We start from the raw sequence: 21,966 nt of genomic DNA, 5'->3' as shown, positions 1-21,966 counted from the left end.
CGGTAAAATATTCTGGAGGCAAAGTAGTCCCCCATTTGGATCTCTGGGCGTGGAATACTCAGGAGGACATTGTTATCAGGAGAAAGAAAACTGGCATTCTATGTATCGGAATGCGGAATGTCAGATCCCTTAATCAGGCAGGTAGGTTAGAAAATGTAAAAGGGGAAATGGATAGGTTAAAGTTAGATATGGTGGGAATTAGTGAAGTTCGGTGGCAGTAAGAACAAGACTTCTGGTCAGGTGAATACAGGGTTATAAATACAAAATAAAATAAGGGTAATGCAGGAGTAGATTTAATAATGAATAAAAAAATAGGAGTGCAGGTAAGCTACTACGAACAGCATAGTGAATGCATTATTGTAGCCAAATAGACACGAAGCCCACTCCTACCACGGTAGTAAAAGTTTATATGCCAACTAGCTCTACACATGACGAAGAGATTGAGGAAATGTACAATGAGATAACAGAAACTACTCAGACAGTGCAGGGAGACGAAAATTTAATAGTCATGGGTGACTGGAATTCGATAGTAGGAAAAGGAAGATAAGGAAAAGTAGTAGGTGAATATGGAATGGAGTAAGGAATAAAAGAGGAAGACACCTGGCAGAATTTTGCACAGAGCATAACTTAATCATAGCTAACACTTGGTTCAAGAATCATGAAAGAAGGTTGTATACATGGAAGAGGTCTAGAGACACTGGATGGTTTCAGATAGATTATATAATGGTAAGACAGAGATTTAGGAAACAGGTTTTAAACTGTAAGACATTTACAGGAGCAGATGTGGACTCTGACCACTATCTATTGGTCATGAACTGTAGATTAAAACTGAAGAAATTGCAGAAAGGTGGGAATTTAAGAAGATGGGACCTGGATAAACTGAAAGAGCCAGAGGTTGTAGAGAGTTTCAGAGAGAGCATTAGGGAGTGATTGACAAGAATGGGGGAAAGAAATACAGAAGAAGAAGAAGGAGAAGAAGAAGAATGGGTACCTTTGAGAGATGAAATAGTGAAAGCAGCAGAGGATCAACTAGGTGAAAGATGAAGGTTAGTAGAAATCCTTGGGTAACACAGGAGATATTGAATTTAATTGATAAAAGGAGAAAATGTAAAAATGCAGCAAATGAGGCAGGCAAAAAGGAATACAAACATCTCTAAAATGAGATCAACAGGAAGCGCAAAATCGTTAAGCAGGGATGGCTACAGGACAAATGCAAGGATGTAGAGGCATGTATCACTAGGGGTAAGACAGATACTGCCTACAGGAAAATTAAAAAGAACTCTGGTCAAAAGAGAACCACTTGTATGAATATCAAGGGCTCAGATGGAAAACCAGTTCTAAGCAGAAAGCTGGAAGCAGTATATAGCGATAGAGGGTCTATAAAGAGCAATGTACTTGAGGACAATATTATGGAAATGGAAGAGGACGTAGAGGAAGATGAAATGGGAGATATGACACTGCGTGAAGAAATTGACAGAGCAATGAAAGACCTAAGTCGAAACAAGGCCCCTGGGAGTAGACAACATTCCATTAGAACTACTTATAGCCTTGGGAGAGCCAGCCTTGGCAAAACTCTACCATCTGGTGAGCAAGATGTATGAGGCAGGCGAAATACCCTCAGACTTCAAGAAGAATATAATAATTCCAATGCCAAAGAAAGAAGGTGTTGACAAATGCGAAAATTACTGAACTATCAGTTTAGTAAGTCACAGCTGCAAAATACTAACACGAATTCTTTACAGACGAATAGACAAACTGGTAGAAGCTGACCTTGGGGAAGATCAGTTTGGATTCCGTAGAAATGTTGGAACACATGAGGCAATACTGACCCTACGACTTATTTTAGAAGATAGATTAAGGAAAGGCAAACCTATCTTTCTAGCATTTGTTGACTTAGAGAAAGCTTATGACAATGTTGACTGGAATACTCTCTTTAAAACGCTGAAGGTGGAAGGGGTAAAATACAGGGAGCGAAAGGCTATTTACAATTCGTACAGAGACCAGATGGCAGTTATAAGAGTTGAGGGGCATGAAAGGGAAGCAGTGGTTGAGAAGGGATTGAGACAGGGTTGCAGCCTATCCCCGACGTTATTCAGTCTGTATATTGAGCAATCAGTAAAGGAAACAAAAGACAAATTTGTAATAGGAATTAAAATCCATGGAGAAGAAATAAAAATGTTGAGGTTTGCCAATGACATCGTAATTCTGTCAGAGACACCAAAGGACCTGGAAGAGCAGTTGAACGGCATGGACGGTGTCTGGAAAGGACGATATAAGATGAACATCAACAAAAGCAAAACGAGGATAATGGAATCTTGTCGAATTAAATCTGGTGATGCTGAGGGAATTAGATTGGGAAACGAGACACAGTAGAAGATGAGTTTTGCTGTTTGGGGAGCAAAATAACTGATGATGGTCGTAGTAGAGAGGATATAAAATGTAGACTGGCAATAGGAAAGCATTTCTGAAGAAGAGAAATTTGTTAACACTGAGTATAGATTTAAGTGTGAGGAAGCCGTTTCTGAAAGTATGTGTGTGGAGTGTAGCTATGTATGGAAGTGAAACATGGACGATAAATAGTTTAGACAAGAGGAGAATAGAAGCTTTTGAAATGTGGTACTACAGAAGAATACTGAAGATTAGATGGGTAGATCACATAACTAATGAGGAGGTGCTGAATAGAATTGGGGAGAAGAGGTATTTGTGGCACAACTTTATTAGAAGAAGGGATCGGTTAATAGGACATGTTCTAAGACATCAAGGGATCACCAATTTAGTATTGGAGTGCAGTGCAGAGGGTAAAAATTGAAGAGGGAGACTAAGAGATGAATACACTAAGCACATTCATAAGGATGTAGTTTGCAGTAGGTACTGGGAGATGAAGAAGCTTGCTCAGTTTAGAGTAGCATAGAGATGCATCAAACCAGTCTCTGGAATGAAGACCACCACCACCACCACCACCACCACCACAACAACAACAACAGAATATCAGGAAAAATACGAAGTTTTAACACAAAATGGTGTTGTTGTTGTTGACAAAGAATTATGTCAAATGAGAGCAGAGAGTTAGTAACAAAAAAGTAATTTTACTTCACGAAGTCAAAGTAAGGATCTCTGTGCAGTTATTCATGCTGACATTTGTGGTCTCATGGAATTTCCTTCATTGAATGGAGGAAGGTACTTACTGCACTTTACATGTGATTTTTCAAGCCTTAGAAATTAGTTTCTTACATTCAATAATGAGGAAACAGATACCTACACTCAAGACTTAGACAAATATAAATTCATATTTGGAAAACACAATGTTAATGGTCTATGGAAAATAATTTTGACATCTCTATAAGAGATGCACATAAATAATAATCTGAAAAAAAAGTAAAATATATATTTATTTACTAGCTTTTCACGCAAGGGTTTGCTCGTATAGATGTATGTCACATATACTGGCACCCATCTATTCCTCCCCTCTCTCTCTGTCCATCTCGTATGTCATCCAGTTTTTATTCCCATCCCCACCCCAATGGGAGATGGCTTTTACCTTAGTGCTACAACTTTCCACCGATCAATAAATATTATGTGTACCAATCTGATTTAAAGGTTTAGAAGGAAATGTGGAACACACACACACACACACAAGCTTTATCAGAGGCTTTTCTCACGTACATGTATGTCACATACATTGCACATATCAGTTACCTCTTCCCTGCACACACCCTCCCCACCTCCCTCTGCTCACATTGCCTCTGCTTTTGCTGTCCACCCCTCCTCTCACCACACTCTGACCCAACTGCTTCATCAGGAAAGTGTGCAATATGGTATTGGAGAGCACACTAGCATATTACGATAAGAAACATAGTTGTTTACTGAAGTTAACATAATACAGCAGGTTACTGTCCTTATTTTATTGAGCAAAGTACATGTGCAATCAGTTAAAATTTGTAATAACAGATGTAACACAACCTGCTATAGTACCTATACAGTATGTCAAAATTCAGCACCAGCGAACAAATAAATGAAAGTAACAAAATGGTGGACCATTTTTAACTAAAAATAGTCTTTGTCACAGTCATATCTGCAAAAAAGTGGTAAATTTTACATGGAAGATTAGCTATGGGAAATTCTTGTACAATATGGGTGTTGCATTTCTTGAATATTTGCCAAAAGAAAATACAAAATCACATCTCTTATCAATGTTTTGAATATTTTAAAAGGAATCAAGCTGATTTTGTGTGGTGATTTGTTACTGTGTATGAGACATGGTATCCATCTCCTCGTGTCAGGAACTAAGTAACAAACCAAGGTGTCAGTGTAAAGTGGAGGCTGTACTAAGAGGAAAAGTCGATTCCATCTGCCAGAAAGATAGTAGTTAGAATTTTGAGAGTTTCAGAAAGGACTGCTCTAATCAGTTACCTTTTAAATAATAAAACAGTAACTGGAAAATAATACTAAACAAGACTTTCAGACCAACAGTTTGAAACAATACTTAAGAGACCTGGGCCTCAAAAGAAAATACCTACATAGAAATTCTGGGAAAACTGATGAATATGTAGCATAAATTATTGCAAAAATCCACCCTATTTTACAATTTTGGAACCTACAGGAATTTGTGATTGGAAAGCGTTATGGCAGCTGTAAATGAGTGTTTTGTAGACTCTACTGACTGGAAAACATTTACTTAATGCATTCATTCATCATCTCTGACTGCACCAGTCTACAAGAAAGGACCCACAATTACCACTACATTTTAATATTTTAGTTATACCAATAAGAAAACAATTAATGTAGCTGTGATGGTTCACCTTCTTTATATTTTCATTGATCATCCTTGGTGTCGACTTACTGCGTTGCTACACTGGCTGAAAAATGGAGTGTGGAAGTACAACACTGACTACTTTAAATGATGTAGGCAACAGGTGCACATTTGCGTTTCATAGTACTTTACTTTCACTGTTCTCAACCCCCAATAATACACATTTACATATGAGCAGTGCACTATTGTTGTACTTTTCTGTAAGCCTCAGTAATTGTTTGCAGGCGAACCTCCATATACTGCTACAATAGTTTACTGTTGAAGATCTATGAGTAGTAAAAACCTAACCACAAAGTTCACAGTTCTTGAAGAATAGAACGGTACATATGGAGCAGACACTGTCATTGTTTTAACACATGGCCTAATTGTGTTACACTTATTTCATGGATGCATTGTTGTTGATCTAACCAATACAGGTTCCTCATCTGAAACTCTGTCGTGGACTGACTGTCTCCTGACCAAAAATCAGCCCCTTATATATCCTCACAATAATAGGAACTGAAACTTCACATTGTTCAATGTTTAATTTATAGAAATTACAATTAAAACTTAACTCATTAAATTAACTGAATACGTCAAAAAACTCCATCTTTTTAACAGTTTCTCCTACTACAAGAGTCAGGCCAAATTATTTGTTAAAATTACGAAATTAACAAATATAAGTATGCAAACAATACTTTGGACAAAATTGTTAATTACTTTTGAATTAATTGAGAGCCGGCTTTGTTAACATGTGTCCGAATAGAGCCAAATAGATCCATTATGAATACTATTAGTTGTTCCTCCAAACGTTTATAATTAGTACAGAATTTATATTTGTTTATATGTCAACAATAGAATTTAAGTTACGAAACAATTACTGATTTCACCCTATAACGAAAGATACTAACTAGGAATAGTCAAAATAAATTAGAAAATCAATTACATATATAAAACTAAACACAAAATTAGATCTGGAGTTATATTCTTTAAAATGAGGGCCAAATGCAGATTATACTCACATATGTTAATGGTAATTAGTTAAAAGTGAAGAAATTAATTTTAAGGAGGCAGATGGCAAAACAAGAGGGGAAGTAAAAATATCCTAGTTTGCTTCATCATATTCCAAGAGACAGACAACATTGAAGGACTGGTCACCCTTTATCAAGCACGTCTGTTTCATGAGCTTTAGATTGGTCATTTGTAATGAAATCCATCACTGCAAGTGCAGCAAATGGCTAAAAATATGACTGGTAATATTTGCTGTGGCGGCAAAAAATTGTAACTTACAAGTGGGACTGAATAGTATGTACAAAAGCGAAAGAGGACAAACAAGTGGCCCAATCCCCATCCCTCCACCAAGTCAACCTGAAGGGTGTACGACAGTTTAAAATACATCAAGTCAGTAAAAATTACACAAAAAGAGCAAATGATGGTGTAGATTCACAGTAACAGAAAATTAATGTGAAGGTAACAATAACTAAATACTATAGAGGGAAACAACATCACTTTTTTAAAGAAGTTCTGATTTGTCTCAAAACATTTTCTATGGCTTTTACTTTCATTCTGTCACCAGAAATTATAATAATATGTTGATTATTTTGATGAAAGAATGTAGGGCACGTAGAAATATATACATGGAGGTGATTGTGATTCAATATTTTCAAATATTCTACTAAAATTTATAAAACTTCACATACATCACTGATGTTAAAGTGTAGCAGTAAAAACATATAGCTGGTTGATTGCCAAAAAAATCCTTGATTTTACTTTCAGTAGGCTACAGATCATTGTCTCTCACATCCTTGGTTGTTAAAGCAGCTCACTCATTTCCTCATTCCTTGACACCTGGTGCTGAGCAGGACGCAATATTGTGCACGGTTTTGTGTCAGGAGGATGTGGTTTTATAATCTGGAGAATTTTCTCTGCTGAGTATATTTGCTGAATGACATAAATAAAGCTATAGCTAAGAGGATCACAGTAGAAGAGAAACTTCATCCCTTTGCGACATCTCTTCTGCTCACATGCCTTCAGAATTCTGCAAATTGTACAAACTGTGTTGAATTAGTTTTGCTTCTAAGCAGATACGGCGGAATGTTGGGCCCATCTACAGTCAGCAACAGTGTTCTCTGGACTGTCCAGTCATATCCAAAATGACCTAATAGGTTTTACCACTATATTCTGCTGGGGGGGGGGGGGGGGGGGGGAAAAAAAAAATACGAAACAGGTAAGTAATTAACCTTAACTGTAATCATTGTGGATAAAACCAGTGATTTATCAAAGCACATTCAGCTCTCTACCATGCCTGAGGTACATTTCCGTTAGTGGTGAAGTTCCAGAAAGATTTTTTGGTTTTCTTGATATTTTTAACAAAAGGGCTGTTATAAAAAATTTCCAATAGCTATGTCCCATGCATGGAACTATGATGAACATTTAGTCAAAATGGTAAAGGAATATATTACCTATATTTTAAAATTGTCTGATAGCATTCTTGACAATCCTGATGAATGGGATAGTGATACGTATACCAAAGCTCGAGGTTTCAGCAATGTTCTTCGAGAATTTGAGTTGCAGTTCTTACTTCAGATATTTGGTGAAGTATCTGGGATGACTGATAATCTTTTTGACATTATGCAAACTAAAATACTTTCTGTAAACTTTTGTATGGCTAAGATAGCAGAAACTAAATTGTATGTTCACAAGAAAAGAGTTGGACTTGATACAGTTTGGTCCAGTTGTGAAGAAATCTGCAAAGGGCTCAAGAGAAGCTGTTACTATCAAGAATCTGACCCCACAACCTATCATCAATGTCTACACTATGAAATTTATGTCATGATAAATCAGCAGCTGGAGGTTTGGTTTGAAGGGCTTGAAAAACTCGAGAGCAAAACAGAAGAAATTTTCCTGAGGAAGATATTTGCTCACTAAAAGATAGTTATGAGCAACATTATGATTTTGGTTGTATCAAATACACATTCACAGTGGTTTATTTGACAGAGGAATGCCTTTCTATGGAACGGCATCAGCTTCTTTCCTACCCACGGAGTATTGGTTAGTTATCCTCTGCGTTCACTGAACTTTATAAGCTCTGTACCCTTGAGTTAGTAATACCTGTAACCAGTGCAACTGCTGAATGTCTTTTTCTGCACTTCGCAGAATTCGTAGCAACTACAGGAACTCCCAAGGCTAAAAAACACACTCAAAGCTGCCAGTATTGTCGACAGAAAAAGTGGTGAAGTATTTATTGCTGTCAGAAGTAGTTTGCCTTGTAGCAAAATTGAAGTAGGTAGTTCATGTGAAATAGTATGGGTAGAGGTTATACCTGACAATCAGACTAAACTATTAATTGGATCGTTTTACCAATCTCCCGACTCAGAAGACATAGTTGCTGAACAGTTCAAAGAAAACTTGAGTCTCATTTCAAATAAGTACTCTGCTCATAAAATTATAGTCAGTGGTGACTTCAATCTACCCTCAATATGATGGAAAAATTATACGTTTAAAGCCGGCGGCAAGCATAAATCATCATCCGAAATTGTACTGAATACTTTCTCTGAAAATTATTTTTAATAATTAGTTCATGAGCCAACTCAAAGCGTAAATGATTGTGAAAGCATATTTGACCTTTTAGAAACAAATAATTCTGGACAAATAGTGAGTGTTGTGACAAATACAGGGATTAGCGACCACAAGGCAGTTGCTGCTAGGCTGAATACTGTATCACCTACAACCATCAAAAAGAAACGCAAAGTATATCTATTTAAAGAAAGTTGATAAAAATGCTCTTAACGCCTTTTTAAGAGACGGTCTTCACTCCTTCTGATCTGACCATGTAAGTGTAGAAAAGTTGTGGAATGTTCTCAAAGAGAGAGTATCAACAGCAATTGAGAGGTATATACCACATAAATTAATAAGTGATGGTACTGATCCCCCATGGTATACAAAACGGGTCAGATTGTTGTTGCAGAAGCAAGGAAAAAAAGCATGCCAAATTTAAAAGAACGCAAAATCCCCAAGATTGGCAAAGTTTTACAGAAGTTCAAAATATAGCGCGTACTTCAATGTGAGATGTTTTTAATAATTTCCACAATGAAACTCTGTCTCGAAATTTGTCAGAAAACCCAAAGAGATTCTGGTCATACATAAAGCACACCAATGGCAAGACGCAATCAATACCTTCACTGCGCGATAACAACGGTGAAGTCATTGATGACAGTGCCACTAAAGCAGAGTTATTAAACACGGTTTTCCGAAACTCCTTCACCAAAGACAATGAAGTAAATATTCCTGAATTCCAATCAAGAACAAGTGCCAAGATCAGAAACATAGAAGTAGATATCCTCGGTGTAACAAAGCAGCTTAAATCACTTAATAAAGCCAAGGCCTCTAGTCCAGATTGTATATCAGCCAGGTTTCTCTAACAGTATGCTAATAAAATAGCTCCATATTTAGCTGTTATATACAACCACTCGCTCACAGAAAGATCTGTACCTAAAGACTGGAAAATTGCTCAAGTCACACCAATACCCAAAATGGGAAGTACGAGTAATATGCTGAATTACAGACCTGTATTACTAACGTCAATTTGCAGTAGGGTTTAGAACATATACTGTTTTCGAAAATTATGAAGTAACTCGAAGAAAATGATTTATTGATATATAGTCAGCAAGGATTCAGAAAATATCGTTCTTGTGAAACACAACTAGCTCTTTATACTCATGAAGTAATAAGTGCTATTGACAGGGGATGTCAAATTGATTCCATATTTTTAGATTTCCAAAAGGCTTTCGACACCGTTCCTCACAAGTGGTGGTGGTTAGTGTTTAATGTCCCGTAGACGACGAGGTCATTAGAGACGGAGTGCAAGCTCGGGTTAGGGAAGGATTGGGAAGGAAATCGGCTGTGCCCTTTCAAAGGAACCATCCCAGCATTTGCCTGAAACGATTTACGGACATCACGGAAAACCTAAATCAGGATGGCTGGAGACGGGATTGAACCGGTTCCTCACAAGCGTCTTCTAACTAAACTGTGTGCCTACAGAGTATCACCTCAGTTGTGCGACTGGATTCGTGATTTCCTGTCAGAAAGGTCACAGTTTGTAGTAATAGACGGAAAGTCATCGAATAAAACAGAAGTAATATCCGGCGTTCCCCAAGGAAGTGTTATAGGCCCTCTATTGTTCCTGATCTATATCAACGACATAGGAGACAATCTGAGTAGCAGTCTTAGATTGTTTGCAGATGATGCTGTCATTTACTGTCTTGTAAAGTCATCAGATGATCAAAACGACTTGCAATCATTTTAGATAAGATATCTGTATGGCGCGAAAAGTGGCAATTGACTCTGAATAAAGAAAAGTGTGTGGTTATTCACGTGAGTACTAAAAGAAATCAGCTAAATTTCGATTACACGATAAGTCATACAAATTTGAGGGCTGCAAATTCAACTAAATACTTAGGGATTACAATTACAAATAACCTAAACTGGAATGATCACATAGATAATATTATGGGTAGAGCAAACCAAAGACTGTGATTCTGATTCATTGGTAGAACACTTAGAAGGTGTAACACATCTACCAAAGAGACTGCTTACATTACGCTTGTCCGCCCTATTCTGGAGTATTGCTGTGCGGTGTGGGATCAGCATCAGGTGGGACTGACAGATGACATCGAAAAAGTAAAAAGAAGGGCAGCTCGTTTTGTATTATCGTGAAATAGGGGAGATAGTGTCACAGACATGATATGTGAATTGGAGTGGCAATCATTAAAACAAAGGCATTTTTCATTGCGACAGGATCTTCTCATGAAATTTCAATCACCAGTTTTCTCCTCCGATTGCGAAAACATTCTGTTGGCACCCACCTACATAGGGAGAAATGATCATCACGATACAATAAGAAAAATCAGGGCTCGCACAGAAAAATTTAAGTGCTCATTTTTCCCACGTGTCATTCGAGAGTGGAACGGCAAAGAGACAGCATGAAGGTGGTTCATTGAACCCTCTGCCAGGCACTTTATTGTCAATAGCAGAGTAATCATGTAGATGTAGATGTACAAAAGAAACTGCTGCAACTCAAATTAGCTAAAAGTGAGGAACAGTTCTATCAGCATATAATTGAAGATTTCAACAGGAAGGAAAGAAGAACTGAATTAACATTCAAGTAAAGTGCCAACAATGAAGCAAAGAACTAATTTTTATTCATTATGTTTTATAAAGTTCATGTGGAACAGCCTGTGTTTTTCACTGGCATGTTCTTTCAGCTCTGTCTTTCAGCTATTTGGCAGCTTGTGTACATTAACTTAGAATTTAAAATTAGTGTAAACAGTTTAACACATAATTTACTTAAAAATCCTATTAGAAATAAATAATTTCCTTTGTAATTGTTTCCCCTTGTTCAAGTGGCACCATATTGCCACACAATATTTTCTGCACATAAAAAGATACTGTAATTCAAAAGAACATTATTCTCACTTCACATTCAGAAACAAATACTAAGAAATGATGTGTCCTGTTGTTCCAACAACTACAGGAATGAAGCTGGATAGTATCATTGACAATATTTCAACAGGTGCACACCCCTCTTCAAGCCGCAAATGCAATGAGTATGTGATGTGCAAAGAAATTTACAGGCTCCCCCTGGAATGGGGGAGGGAGATGCAGCAGGTGCATGGACTATGAATATGAAACATGAGCACCAGAGCCAGTGGGTTCATGTGGTGCACAATGGTGATGACACGGACGTGTGGATTGAGGCCGTCACAGGATGGACGAAGCAGAAACTGCAGGGTGGAGGTCAATGTCCAGAAAGGTGGCATGTTGGGCTGAGGAGGACAGTTGAAGCAGATGGGACAGAAGCTGTTGAGGCTGTGAGGAATGAGGATAGAGTATTATGACCATTGTTCGGCTCAGGTTCATTGATGAAAAACCACCTATTACATCGGCTTCATCTGGTGCTGCTCAGCCCACTGAGTGCAATCTTCCTGTACAATGACCTCTACTTCTCCTGTAGCTCCATTCATGTCTCTATCCATATCAATGCCACTAACCACCAACAGTACCTGCAATTTGACAGCTATCACCCAATCCACACACACACAAAACCATTCCCATTTAGTCTGGCCTCCCTTGGACAGTGTATGTGCAGAGATGAGAAATCCCTTGATCAGTATGCTGAAGCTCTCACAAAGGCCTTCACAGACAGGCACTAACCCGCAAGTATAGCCAGCAAACAGATTTCTTGTGCCATATCCTCGCAAACCCCAAGAACCAGCTGTAACGGTGTGCCCCGCTGCACCCGCCCGCCCCTTCCCCAACCAAATATCACCTTATACTGGAACAACTGAATCAAGTTCTTCACCTGGGCTTTGATCATGCTCAGGAATGAGAAACACCTTATCCACAATCCTTCCCTTCCCTCCGAAAGTTGTATTTCGCCATCCTGCAAACCTTATTCTACTCCTACTCCTAACCCCTTACAACATGAGCCATATCCTGGTGAAAGACCCAGGTGAAAGATATGGGTGATGCATCAACCCAGCACATCCTACTCTAGTCGTGTTGTGACAAAGAAACCTGGGGTCTTTTTACTTCCCCTCTTGTTTCACCATCTGCCTCCATAAATTCATATTTTCATTTTTAACTAATTATCATTAACATACATAAGTATAATCTGCATTTTCATAAAAGAGAAAAGTTGGCCCTCAGTTTTAAAGAATATAGTACCAGATCTAATTTTGTGCTTAGTTTTGTGTATGTCATTAATTTCCTAATTTATTTTGACTGTTCCTAGTGAATGTCTTTTGTTATAGAATGAAATCAGTAATTGTTGTTAACTTAATTTCTGTTGTTAACTTATAAACAAATATAAATTCTGTACTAATTATAAACATTTGGAAAAACCACCCATTAGATTTCCTTAAGTATTTATTTAGCTCTGTTCGAAAACATGTTAACAAAGCCAGCCCTTAATTAATTCCAAAGTAATTATCAGTTGTGTCAAAAGTATTGTTCATAATTTAACTACTCAAGTTTTAATTGTAATTTCTGTAAATTAAACATCAAGCAATGTGTAGTTTCCAGTACTTATTACTGTGATGATATATAAGGGCCCGATTTTTGGTGGTCAAGACAGTCAGTTCACAGTCAAGTTTCAGACGAGGCACTCGTATTAGTTAGGTCAACAACAATGCATAAAATTATCTGTGAAATAAGTGTAACACAATTAGGCCATGTATTAAAATAATGACAGTGTCTGTTCAATATGTACAGTATTATTCTGCAAGAAGTGTGAACTGAGTGTTTAGGCTTTCACTGGTCATAGATACTCAACAGTAAACTATTGTAGCAGTATGCTGACGTATGCTTGCAAATTATTAATGAGGCTTATCATAATTTGCCAATAGTTAACTAGCGATATTAACTGTGTATATTGGGGGGTTGTGAACAGTGAAAGTAAAAAACTGTGAAATGCAACTGTGCACCTGTCAGGTACATCATTTACAGTAGTCAGTACTGAACTTCCACAGCCCCATTTTTCAGCCAGTATCATAACACAGTACGTCAACACCGAGGAACATTAACGAAGAAATAAAGCAAGTGACTGTCACAGTGTCACAGGCTTATGCTATCCCGCCAGAGGCAGAGCAACCTGTAAAAGATGGCTTGTCATTTATCAGCTCTGCTGCAATTTCTGTGGAGCACTTTGTGTGGACATGATCACCAACCAGCTGTCCACCAGAACAAGTGGCAATTGCCAAATTGTGACCAAGACCAGAGTTTACCATCCAGTGGATCGTGCTGCTTATAACATGATGCTCAATTTCAACGGCTTTCTTCACAACTCACTCCATCTGGATTCTTCCCTCCATTACCAGCTTTTCTTTTTGATTTGCAGATGGGAGCTATCCTTGTATCACATCTTTTATTTTCATAATCCTCTTGACCTCAGTCTCCAACAATCCCCTGCATCTGCACCCTCCACCCAACAATCTCCTCTTCCTCTGTCCTCTCACCCTTTCCTGATCCTCACCTCCACATCATTATCATTGTCATCACGCACTGCATGAACTAACCAGCGACGGTGACCATTTGTCACATTCCTGGCTCGTGCACATCTTGCATGTGCTACCTCCCTCTTTACCACCAGCCACCCCTCTCCAACCTTGCGTGCTGCTTCCCACCTCTTTCTCCCTCTATCCACATCACCCAACACTGTCACCTTAGTCCACCAGCCAAAAAAAGCACTCACACAGCACAATGGAATTACAGAGGTAGAGGTAGGGGTGTGTGTGTGTGTGTGTGTGTGTGTGTGTGTGTGTGTGTGTGTGTGTGTCGGAGTCATCCGAAAGCTAGCAATGTTTTTGTACCTTTTTGTGTGCCTGGTAATGACTCAACACTTCTACTATTAACTGAGCTGTCTCCTTTATTCCTAAAGTATTTGTATAATGTTACCAACTAATCTAAACTCAGTTTCTTCCTGACCAGTACCAAGGCAATGTTTTACAGTACTAGATTTGCTTGGCTGTTATAAGCGTGTATGATGCTCACGCTCAATATGTCGTTCTTCCACAGTCCTGATGGTCTGACGAATATATGGCATGCCACAACTGCAAGGGATATGGTACATTGTAATCATATGAATTTGAAATACTAGTTTTTTTTCAGATCTGAATGCTACATTTTATGAAAAACAAAACCAAACTTGACACTTTCTCAATGGATATGAGTGTCTGCCTAAAGTGCAACAAGTCAGATCTGAACAATTACCTGATTTGTGGATTAAACAGTATCTAATGAACATCTTTGCTCTGGAAACTATGTACTTAACATATCATTTAAACTGTTGTATTAACATTTCCACACTATTATAAAATGAATGAGTGTACCTGAGTCCTGATATTGATTCATTTAGTTGATCCTCCAGCATACTCTCCACTGAAGAGCAAGGTTGGGGAAACACCTTCATCATTCCTTCGAGTGTTTTGAGAGGTACTGAGCTGCATATAGAAAACTTAAACACCTGTTTTATTTGGTCTGGCTCACCCCTTGACAAATCCAGCTGCCTGTATTACAAAACAATAAGTGAGACAGACTTCAAATACTTTTTTATCCATGCACACACACTGGAAAAAAAGTATGATTTTTTTTTATACCGAAGCAGTAGCTGAAGTTCTGGAGAAGAATTTCCATTTATCTCCTCCAGATGATATGAGTTAATCTGATTCAGATGTGAAATCCAGGAGTCCACAGTTGAAGATGCCTCAGCCCACTCTTTCCTGTAACACAAATGTTGCTAGTAAGAAGAGATTACAATAATTCATAACTATCCATGATGGTTCATTAACCTGGACAGAAATGATTTCACTTAAATTCTGGAAGTTTGTTTCTCAACTCCTCCCTTAAATAATTAAAGTAAATGACGACAAATGCTCACTGTATTATAAAATTATGAGGGAAGTTCAAAGACTTATACTTTATTATGACAGGCCAAATAACTTTTATTTAGTGGCACAGATGCGTGACACTATTTTCCAGCACAGTCACCAAGTCTCTTCACACAATGGGTGGAATGTCCATCAATCTTTCAGTTCCACAACATTAAAAATCCACTCCTTGGTCTTGGAGCCATTTGACAGCCACTTTGTAAACATCTCCATCATTGAAAAACCTCCCCAGCTAGCATGAGTAAAACCATCAGTATAGACTACTACTGCACCATAAATTGTGCCAATAATGGTGTAGAGCTGTAGAGGGGGATGCATCACAGAGGTGTAAGAGAGTGGGCCCAGAGAAGAGGTGGTGGAAGGGAAATCTGGAGTTCAGAAAAAAGGGGACCAGATGTGGAAGCTGATCGTAACCCCAGACCTGGGCTGCCACTGCGGGAGGTGGATCTCTGTATCAGAAAAGAGGAAGCAGTAGTAAGGGTGCTCCAAAGAGCAACAGATGCATAATGCATAAGCAATCAACTGTTGTTGGCACAAAACCCACAATGGTAGAACCCCTGTTTCCACTAGGGGGCTGATCACAGGGCTAGACTGAAAGGCAGCAATTGCCAGCCGTACCCAACAATGGTGTTTTGGGTCCAGAATCATATCATCAAAGGTGATGTCAGGCTCTCTGCAATACTCCTGTAATCTAGAAAGGACTAGATCAATGGTGTGTTGAGCCGTATCAGAGCAGAGCAGTCGTGCAACAGTTGGTATTGCTGAGGCATCAAAGAGCATTCACGTGCAACCAGCATGTCTGCTTTAATTGACAAAGATGAGGAAGCCATGTCAACTGGACATCAAAGAGCAGTCCCGAAAAACTATGAGAGTCCACCACATGGAGGGACTGGGTGTCAAGGTACAGATGCAGATGAAGATGGGCTGTATGGCCATGACAGAAACGTATAATGCAGGTCTTGCCAGCCGAAAAATGGAAGCCACGAGTGAGAGCTCAAGATTGCATTTAATGTATTGCGCCTTGCAATCTGCATTCAGCAATATCCACAGATGTACAAAAATAAATGCAAAAATCATCAGGATACAAAGAGGGAGATACAATAAGCCTCCCAGCCACCACCAGACCACTGATAGCCACTAAAAAGACAGGGACACTCAACCCTATTCTCCCACTATGGCAAGCACCAAACTGTACCTGAAAAGTGCAACATGAAAGAAAGTTCCAGATAAAAAATGAGAGCAGGCCACAGCAGTCCTTCTCATGTAGGGTGGCAAGGACATTGTGGTACCATGTGGTATCATAAGCTTTATGCAGGTCAAAGAAGACTGCAACAAGATCTTGACATCGGGCAAAAGCTGTTCGGATAGCAAACTCCAGGTTGGACTGAATTATCTGCAGTAGAGCGGCCTCAGCAAAAACCATCCTGAGTTGAAACAAAAAGGTTCCGAGATTCAAGGATCCAATACAGCCTTCAACACACCAGACGTTCGACGCTCAAGTAACTTGCAGAGGACATTGGTTAAACTGACTGGACAATAACTGTTCATCTGAAGAGGCTGTTTACCATATTTCAAAAGTGCAATAATAACACTTTCTCATCACTGGGAAGGGACTTCCCCCTCACTCCAGAGATGTTTAAAAAGGGCAAGTATACGACATTGGCTAGGCACTGATAAGTGTTGAAGCATTTGGTTGTGCACTAGGTCTGGTCCAGGAGCTGTGTTGGGGCAGAGAGCAAGGGTGCTGGTGAATTCCATGCACTCCAGGTGCAAGGAATGAAAGTTAAAGGGAGTGGTTCCAAGCGATGTTTGAGAAGATGGAACAGGGCAGACAGCGGACTGATGCTGAGGCCTTGGTGAAATGTTGAGCAAAATGCTCAGCAATAGTTTCAAGACTGGTGAGGATAACATCATTCAGGGAAATTCCTGAGGCACCTGTAGGATGACGGCGGGTAAAATTGCACCTGATCTTTGCCCATACCTGCAAAGTGGGAATATGGGGCCCTACGGCAGTGACGTATCGCTCCCAACAAATCTGTTTCTGGCATTTTAAGATAACAGGCCCAGGCATAAAGCTGTTTAAAGGCCAGGAGGTGGCTGAGTGATGGATGCTGTCTGTAGCTTTGGAGGACACGATGCTGGTATTTAATAGCCACAGCATTCTTGGAGGGTCCACCAAAGGACAGTCTTCTGTCGGGGAGAACCCAAAGAGGAAGGAATCACCAAAGCAGCTGCCAAAAGATGGCATCAGTTAAACTCCATATGGACTTATCAACACCATTGTTTGGTGGTACAGCTGGGATGGCAGGCGAGGCAAAGCCATCCTAATTTGCATTAATAAAGGCCTACCTGGAAGGGTGTTCAGGCAAGTAATGCTGAAGAAAAGATATTGAATGGAGGGGAAGAATCTAGGGCTATAAATGGAAAGATCAACGGCCGTGAAAGTGCTGTCTGCCACACTAAAGGGTGTGGGGACTCCAGTGTTGAGGAGGCAGACATCAAGCACTGCCAGCAAGTCTTCAACAATCTTGCCACAATCAGTGGTTGCACTACCACCCAAAAAGGGTTATGGGTGTTAAAATCCCCAAGGAGAAGTTAGGGGGAGGAGGGGAGGAGCTGTTCAAATGTGTGTGAATTGCTGCTGAGGTAATTGGTCCCTAGACTTACACACTACTCAAACGAATTTGTGCTAAGAACAAAATACACACCCATGCCCGAGGGAGGACTCAAACATCTGGTGGGAGGGGCCGCACAGTCCATGACAGGGTGCCGCAAACCGTGCAGCCACTCCACACGGAGGAGGGAGCTGTTGAAGGAGGACAAGAAAAGCAGGAAGTGTAGGAGACCAGTCTGGGGGGAAATAAAGATTGCATGTCATTACTGCACAGTCTAAATGGAGCCGAATGTCCACTGCTTCCAGCACAGTATGAAAAGGGATCCAGGAACTAACACGTCAGTGTAGACCAATGCACAGACACCATCAGATGGTCACTACGGACCTGCCGGGTTCCAGCAGAAGGATTGGGAACCATGGAGAGTTGACAAATGAGATTCTCGCTACACAACACAAGCTACAGAGCAGAGAGAAAGGTGATGAAAATAACCATTACAGTTCCATTGAAGAAGAATAGTACAAGACATCAGATGGACATCAAAAGGGCCAGAAACCATCTTTGTGCTGAATCAATGTCCATCACTGGTAAGGACGGAGTGACATCCATTAATGTAAGATTGGACCCTGACTCCGTTAATGTAAGATTGGACCCTGACTGACAGTGTTGGGCTGACACCCCATGGGATGTCAGGGAGGTCTTGTCCTGATACTTATGCATGTTCTTCTTCTCCTCCTCCTTCGAAGGATGAGAGCAAGTCATAGTGATATCAGGACCTGAAACACAACAAGTGGCCTTGAGTCTCACACAGCATGTGTCCTGCTTTTGACCTCTAGTAACACGCTTCTTTTCCTGGAGATGTTGGGGAGGGGGGTTCCCTAGAGGGAGCCCCATCCCTGGCTGAAGAGGAGTGGTTCCATGAAGCGAGGGAATGGGAACTGCCAAGGAGGAAGAAAGGAAAGGGGTACAGGTTGGAGATTTGGAGGGAGGAGCATGTAAGGGCGCAACAGAAGCAAAGGTAGACGTTAAAGAAAAACAGTCAAATTTCTGTCAGACCTCTGAGTAGGATAAATGGTAGAGTTTTTTGAATTTCTGAATCTTCCTTTCCTTTTTATAGGTCTGGCAATCTGATGAGCAAGGAGAATGTCGGCAGAACAGTTCACACACTTGGGAGGTGGGGCACAAGTACTTCCCACATAGAGAGTGTGGCCGCCATCACAGCAAAGAGGTTTTGCATCATGTCGCAAAGACATGTGACCTGTGACCAAAACAGAGACATTAGAAACATGAAAGGATGTGTGATATTTGAAGAGTGCTACCACTTAGACAACAGTTTGCTGCTCAGAGGACCCTGTGGTTGTCACTTTAGGCTCATATCACAAGTAGAGATATGTGAGGGAACATGTATTATTCTTGAAAGTGTGCCTCCTAGCAATTGTGTCTTCCTTAAAATGGCATCACACACTTCTGGAATTTGAGTCAGTTGTAAAGCATTGATTCAGTTTGATTAAACATACTTTTCATTCCAAAGACCCACAGGAAAGAGATACTTGAAGATACACAACACATATTTACAAAAGAATTTACATGCTAATGTTCCTTCAACAGATCCTGTGTGAGATGGTCCCCAGGGATGTAGAAAAACTAAAAACAGTTTTTCATATACACATTCATTGAAAAACTTAATACAAACTTTTAGATGTGTACATACTGAAAAACAATTTACAAGGCTGACTTACACACACTGCATTTCTGCATGGACACTGTGACAAACGTAAGTACAACATAATGTTCCTGTTCTGTGGCACAGCTAATAATAAGAACATCAAAAATGTCTGCTAAGAGCTTATCAGTGGAGGGGAAATAGTCAGCCTACATTAAATCCTTTAGGCTCCTCTTAAACTATACTTTATTAGTAGATAAACTTTTTATCGTTATTCCAAGTTATTGAAAACATGTATTCCTCAATAATGGTGACCTATCTGGACACTGCTAGCATTACCCTGCCTCCCAGAAAGAAATAGAAAACAGGGTAGAAACTGTGGTCACTTGGGATCTGTGACATATTTTAACTATCCAGATGCAGTGTCTTTGTAAACTACCTCATTGGTCATTCCTGCCATTTATGTTACTTAAAAAGATTAAGTCATGCATATCTCATGATAAACCACATTAAGGTTAAACCATGAATGGCTGTAATAGTCAGTTACAGTTTCTTATACCATACATACATTTCAGCAGAACACATAGTTGAAAAACATCAAATATGATACCATACATACCACTAAAGCTCTGGAACATTTGAGACAATTTCATAAAAAAGGAGGAAGAAGGAAAGAGAATGACACAAAATGAGTTCACAAAAGTCAAGAAAAGAGTAAATTCTTCTACGTTGTACATAAGTTAATTTCCAAAATTTTAATTTAAAAAAAATTAATTAATTTCATAAATGTTTAGTGAAGGAGGAAAAAGAAGGAAGTGAGGAAGAAAAGAGAGTAAAGCAGGAACTAGAATACATTTAAAAATTGAAACCAAGTTATAATTATTAGTATACTATTTAATAAGAGCAATGTAAGAACAAATGAAACATTACTATTAATGTGTTTGCTATAAAACAAAATCTTTTAATGTCTAATGTAATAATGATTATCTGCCTTTATGACTTCTGCTTGCTTTTACAGTATTTAATTTGTTATGAACATAATATTCATTAGATTTAGTCATTCACTCAATGATTTGTTGATTTGTCCTCATTATTTACTACTGTTCCATTCCAAAATTTTCCAAGTTCTTTTTCAATTTATCATGGGATGACTTAATTTCATTAATGTGAACCAAAGTTTTATTACACTTTACAACATGTTCAACCAATTCAATAACATAAACAGAGGCTAGGCGTGACAAAACAAACTGCTACAAACTTACATACATACCCATGGTTTTCTTTCTTTTTGCCATCGGTGTATTCTTTCACGAGATGTAACAAACTGATTCTGCAGTCAACAGTCATTACATCAATACTCTTCTCAGAGAAACATACAGCTTTAGCAAAGTTTACAACATCTGTGCCTGCCATTTTTGTGAAATAATGACTACACATTCTAAACTGATCAAGCCATAACCTTGGTCCAAGAGCATAAGCACTGCTTGAAACCTGCATGAATAAAGAAAATAAACACACATTTAAATGAAAAAATAAACAAAATCACATAAATGAGAAAAAAATATTTATCAAATCTGATTTTGAACTTAATCTTTCCAATTTAAGCACAGCATACATTTAACTGATGTAAAACTGGATATTTTGTGTCTCATTAAAAAAACAGTTTCATCAATTGTTTAAAAAACACTTCTTCTGAAATATGACATTCATTAATAATTAATAATCCTTAAGAAACAACTCTCAGCTATTTGTTATCTCTAACCAGCTTTCATAGGAATGCACAGCGACTTCCGTAGGAAAGCACAGCAAAATTATCTATGATTTTCACATCACCCATAACTACTTAAAATTTTCTACTACTGTTCATACACACACACACACACACACACACACACACACACACACACACACAAAATCACTCACTCTTCCTTATTAATGAAAAACAAAACAAGACAAAAGAAAATCAGGCAATGCAATTCCAGATTTGCACATTCACTCCAAAAACAACAATAAATATTAAGAGAGTCTATTCCCTGAACTTAATTACAAACTGGAGATTGCTCTTAAGTTAAATAAAGCCACCATAGCTCTTGTATTGGTATTTGCAAGATATATACTGTGTTATTTGGAAGAGTTAGTTCTTGTTAAGATGCTAACACTGGCATCATAATCAATGTACACAACTGGCTCCTTTCACCGAAGTATGATGCCATTATACACGAGATTATGCCAGTATCACATTGGTCTGGACACTCATGGGCCATTTTGACCCAATGAGATACTAGGGAAATAATTGTACACCCAAACAGAGCCCTGCAAACTTAGGTTAGCCATACACAACTTGTAGCAGTTCTGCCTGCTTTTATTTCTTCTTCATTTGTTGTCCTCAGTGTCAACATACTGTGTTGCTACAATGGCTGAAAAATGGGTTGTGGATTCCGATACTAACTACTGTAA

The 21,966-nt window shown here is 38.9% G+C and overlaps 1 protein-coding gene across 2 annotated transcripts in view; it reads right to left on the bottom strand.

The window, feature by feature from the left end:
* Positions 1-21,966, bottom strand: part of LOC126483846 (NBAS subunit of NRZ tethering complex-like) — a 405,587-nt gene that overhangs the window by 57,312 nt on the left and 326,309 nt on the right. For both annotated transcript variants that reach the window (XM_050107060.1, XM_050107061.1), the window contains exons 34-36: positions 20,780-21,000; positions 14,944-15,066; positions 14,677-14,853 (exon numbers count right to left, since the gene is read on the bottom strand). In XM_050107060.1, the coding sequence (XP_049963017.1) occupies positions 14,677-14,853; positions 14,944-15,066; positions 20,780-21,000 (521 nt within the window). The remainder of the gene's footprint in view (positions 1-14,676; positions 14,854-14,943; positions 15,067-20,779; positions 21,001-21,966) is intronic.

This window comes from Schistocerca serialis, chromosome 6, assembly GCF_023864345.2.
Source record: "Schistocerca serialis cubense isolate TAMUIC-IGC-003099 chromosome 6, iqSchSeri2.2, whole genome shotgun sequence".
NCBI lineage: Eukaryota > Metazoa > Arthropoda > Insecta > Orthoptera > Acrididae > Schistocerca > Schistocerca serialis.
This window is presented reverse-complemented; position numbering and strand designations above follow the sequence as displayed.